The sequence below is a fragment of the Pteropus vampyrus genome, unplaced genomic scaffold (genome assembly GCF_000151845.1).
Source record: "Pteropus vampyrus isolate Shadow unplaced genomic scaffold, Pvam_2.0 Scaffold93, whole genome shotgun sequence".
Taxonomy (NCBI): Eukaryota; Metazoa; Chordata; class Mammalia; order Chiroptera; family Pteropodidae; genus Pteropus; species Pteropus vampyrus.
Genome location: NW_011888874.1, coordinates 131208 through 134981, shown reverse-complemented (window position 1 = coordinate 134981; position 3774 = coordinate 131208). Strand labels below are relative to the sequence as shown.

The 3774-nt window shown below is 38.4% G+C and overlaps 1 protein-coding gene across 1 annotated transcript in view; it reads right to left on the bottom strand.

The window, feature by feature from the left end:
* The window catches only part of SLC16A14 (solute carrier family 16 member 14), a 38312-nt gene that overhangs the window by 13132 nt on the left and 21406 nt on the right, over nucleotides 1-3774 (bottom strand). Inside the window, exon 3 of the mRNA XM_011364050.2 lies at nucleotides 2827-2970. Within this exon, the coding sequence (XP_011362352.1) occupies nucleotides 2827-2970 (144 nt within the window). The remainder of the gene's footprint in view (nucleotides 1-2826; nucleotides 2971-3774) is intronic.

The following is a 3774-nucleotide window of genomic DNA, read 5'->3' as shown; positions in this document are numbered from 1 at the left end:
TGATTAATCATTATCCTATCATTATCTTATCTGAAAAAATGAACAATTTCTTAATATCACAAAATATCCAGACGGTGTTCAAACTTCCATCTGTCTCATAAATGACTATATTTAGAAACAACTTGTTTGTCAGAATCCAAGTACTGTCTACACATTGCTATTTGTTGATTTTTATTTTAAGCCTCTTCCATAATCAGCACAATTGTTACATGAGCTAACTGGAGAGGACTTGGGGACGTGTGGGCTCAAGCCCACAGTTAGTCAAGGCCCCGATAATGTCTGGCCCTGTGCAGGACCCCGGAACAATTCTTCGCCACACTCAGGTTTAGAGTTGGGGCTCACAGCCTGACAGGCAGGTGAGGAAGGAGGTTCGGAAGGAAGAAAAAATTCTGTGGCCCCGGGTCAGCGTGCACGGGGGAGACGGTGTCTTCAGGAGCTGGGCTCAAGACAGTGGAGCTCTGGCAAAGCTACAGAAATTTGTCCAGACTCCCTTGGCTAAGTAAAATTGCTCACGCAGACATTAATTTTATTTGCCTAGGTGATAAAAAAAAAAAAAAAGATACAAACAAATCTGCCTGAAATACTTTTAGGAGCGAAAAAGGATGTCGACACTTTCCTTCAAACATAAATTATACAGTGATATAAATATATATCAATCACTTGCCTTTTGAAGTAAATTTTTACATCAATCTTTTTTCTTTCCTATTAAAAAGGGGCTAGATTGCCAATCAGCTTCAACATGCCTCACTAATGACAGCCCAACAGCACTCTGCACATATTAGCTAAATTTTCCACTTACACATAGTTATATATATTTGTGGAGGAGGTGGATGAATTTATTTTCACAGACTTTCTTTGGGTTTTTCCTTTATAAAAAGTGGGAGCTTTATGTCTCAAGAAATACTTTCCTTTTACCAGCCTACTAATTTTCTTTCTACTTCCTTGGGTCCATAAATATTTGTTGACTAAATAAGTAAATGGATGAATGTATGAATGAATGAATAAATACAGAGATATCATTTGAAGATCAATAAGCTACTAACTGCAAGAAATAAAATTCCACTTAAACCGAGTTTAACCATAGAACTCTCTAAATGATGAGAATAAATCTCAAGTCCTGGTTATTAGGATCAAGTCATAATCCTTATAACCAGACGCCACCAGATCAAGTTTGTCGGGGGCCCACGTGTCTGCCCTGAGACCTCAGTGTGTCTCCTTAGTCTGAGCAGGAGGGCTGTTTATTTCTTCACCTATAATATAGAAATCCCAGGGCTAGCTCTATTCATTGGACTGTTATGGGTAAAAGTTTCTAAAACACTCAGGGAAAATATCTCAAGTTGTTCTTTAATAACTATCAGGTCCTTCAAATAAATAATTTTCAAACTATGCTTCAGAAAATACAGAAATACTTTAAGTATTTATGTGGATAGGTATACATTACAGAGAATCAACTTGTTGACCTATATGAACAGTAGGTTTTTGTGTTCACCATCTCCTGCTATTATAAAGCACATACTTAAGCTTAGAATACAATTAAAATGTGATATTATACAGTTGACCCTTGAACAACGTGGGGGTTAGGGGTACTGAAAATTTGTGTATAACTTTTGACACCCCCAAAACTTAATTACTAATAGCCTGCCTTTGACGAGAAGCCTTACAGATAACAAAAACAGTTGATTTACACACATTTTGTATGTTATATGAATTATATACTGTATTCTTACAGAAAGTGAGCTAGAGAAAAGAAAACGTTACTAAGAAAATCAGAAGGAAGAGAAAATACATTTATAGCATTGAAAAAATCCAAGTATAAGTGGGTCCACACAGTTTAAATCTGTGCTGTTCAAGGATCAACTGGATATATAATAACAATTATATATTAGCTAACATTTACCGAGCACTTTATTATGTGTCAAGGGCTTTATACAGATTATCTCATATAATCATTTCAACAACCCTGTAAACCAAGCACTCTTAATTATCCCATTTTGCAGATCAGGAAAACTGAGACATAAGTAGCCTAAGTAATTTGCCCAGGTTGCACAGATAGCAAGTGAAAAAAAAAAAAACACAACAAAAAAACCAAGAATTCCAAACTCTAACTTATTCTAACACTGCTGCTGATGTGTCATTTATTAGGACTGCAAGTCTGTACTCAGAAAAGAAGTCCAGCTGGATCTGTTCACTTAAATACAATTGTACAAGTGAGAAACTACTTCTTATCTGTGTGAATTGTGCTACCTGTTGATAAAGGAAATTATGGCTGGGGATATATTTGGCAGAACGGATATGCAAACCATGCTACCTGGCAGCCAATTTTTACCTAATCACCGGGGACTGACACTCTAACTGTGCTCTAGATTTGCTTCTTGGAGTCTCTACATGTAGGTGGGTTTTGCTGCTGTTTCATTAATTTAAACAGGGCTGAAGGAGACGATGATTATTCTGTGATTCATGCCCAATTCTGCAGTTATTAAATGAATGTCATTAATTTATTTAATATTTGGTCTATTCACCTACATCTGTATTTTCACCTTCCTTTTCCCATTCCTCATAAGAAAGGACAGCACTGAGAACCAGGTGTGGAAAATTTAATTAAATTCTATTAGCGAGGCCAAGTACCGTTGTTAGGTTGTTTTGCCACGCATAAGGCATGTTTAATATCTTATATGAAAAAATATTTCCTGGAAGATAAAATGGGGTTGGGGTGGACTGGAGGAGACAAAAGGACAAAATATTCTAATGGATCTCTTTTCTGCACAATTAAATTCGTTGCCAGAATGCCCAATAAAGATCCAGTTAAAGTAGAATCAGTATGCTTACCAGCTGTCACTCCGAAGGTGATAAAGAGATAATGCACGTTTGCGGCATAGGCACTCAACACCCAGCCGAGGGAGTTCACCAGCCCTCCGATTATTGCTGTACGGCGGCAGCCACAGGTGTTAATGAACAAGCCAATGAAAGGTCCTGTCACGAAACATTGAAAAAGGACTTGACCAATGGTGTTTCATTTTCCCGCTTTCTTAGTAAATCCTCATATGAAAACAAAGAATAAAACATGACTAGAGCTGTTAAATAAAACTCCATTGCTTTAGATGCAAAAAGCTTTTTAGCATGCAAAGATGCATTTTAATAATTTCACTGGCAAGCCTAAGATTCTAGTTTTTCAAGGAAGGCAGACCTGACGTAAAGAGACAAATTGGTTTTCTCTTGCCTAGAACAGAAATCCTGAACTGGTGGTCTTGGTCTCTAGATTCAGCTTGTGGATGCATTTTGTTTATCCCAAAGTGTATAAACTGTTTTTGAATCAGTTGCTACATTTAAAAATGAAGAGAATTCACAAAAAGTTCAGCGCTAACAAAAACAAAGCATCTTCCCACACGGCCCACATCAGCTGGAGCCACGTAGTGGCTGATCCAGTTTGGCTGCCTGCACCCTCTGAGGTTTGCCCTGGTCTCCACCTGGCCTTTAGTCTTCTGTCCGGTCTCCTGCCCTCATTTACGTCACTTGTTTGTTCTCTGTACACATCTGAGTTTTTGACTCCAGACCTATCAAGGCTACAGGAAGGGAGTTCTCAGGACTCCAGGCTTCAGATGAGGAACCTCCAGCCGGCTTCCATGAGGACAGATGCAAAACAAGCCGAAAAGGGCTCATCATTGCTTCCTACATACTTCAACCCCTGCTGACTCAGTCTCTGACTGGACCCATCATGCTGTGCATTTACAACGCCATGAAGAGATTCAGGAATACACTTGGTTGTGCAAAATGAAC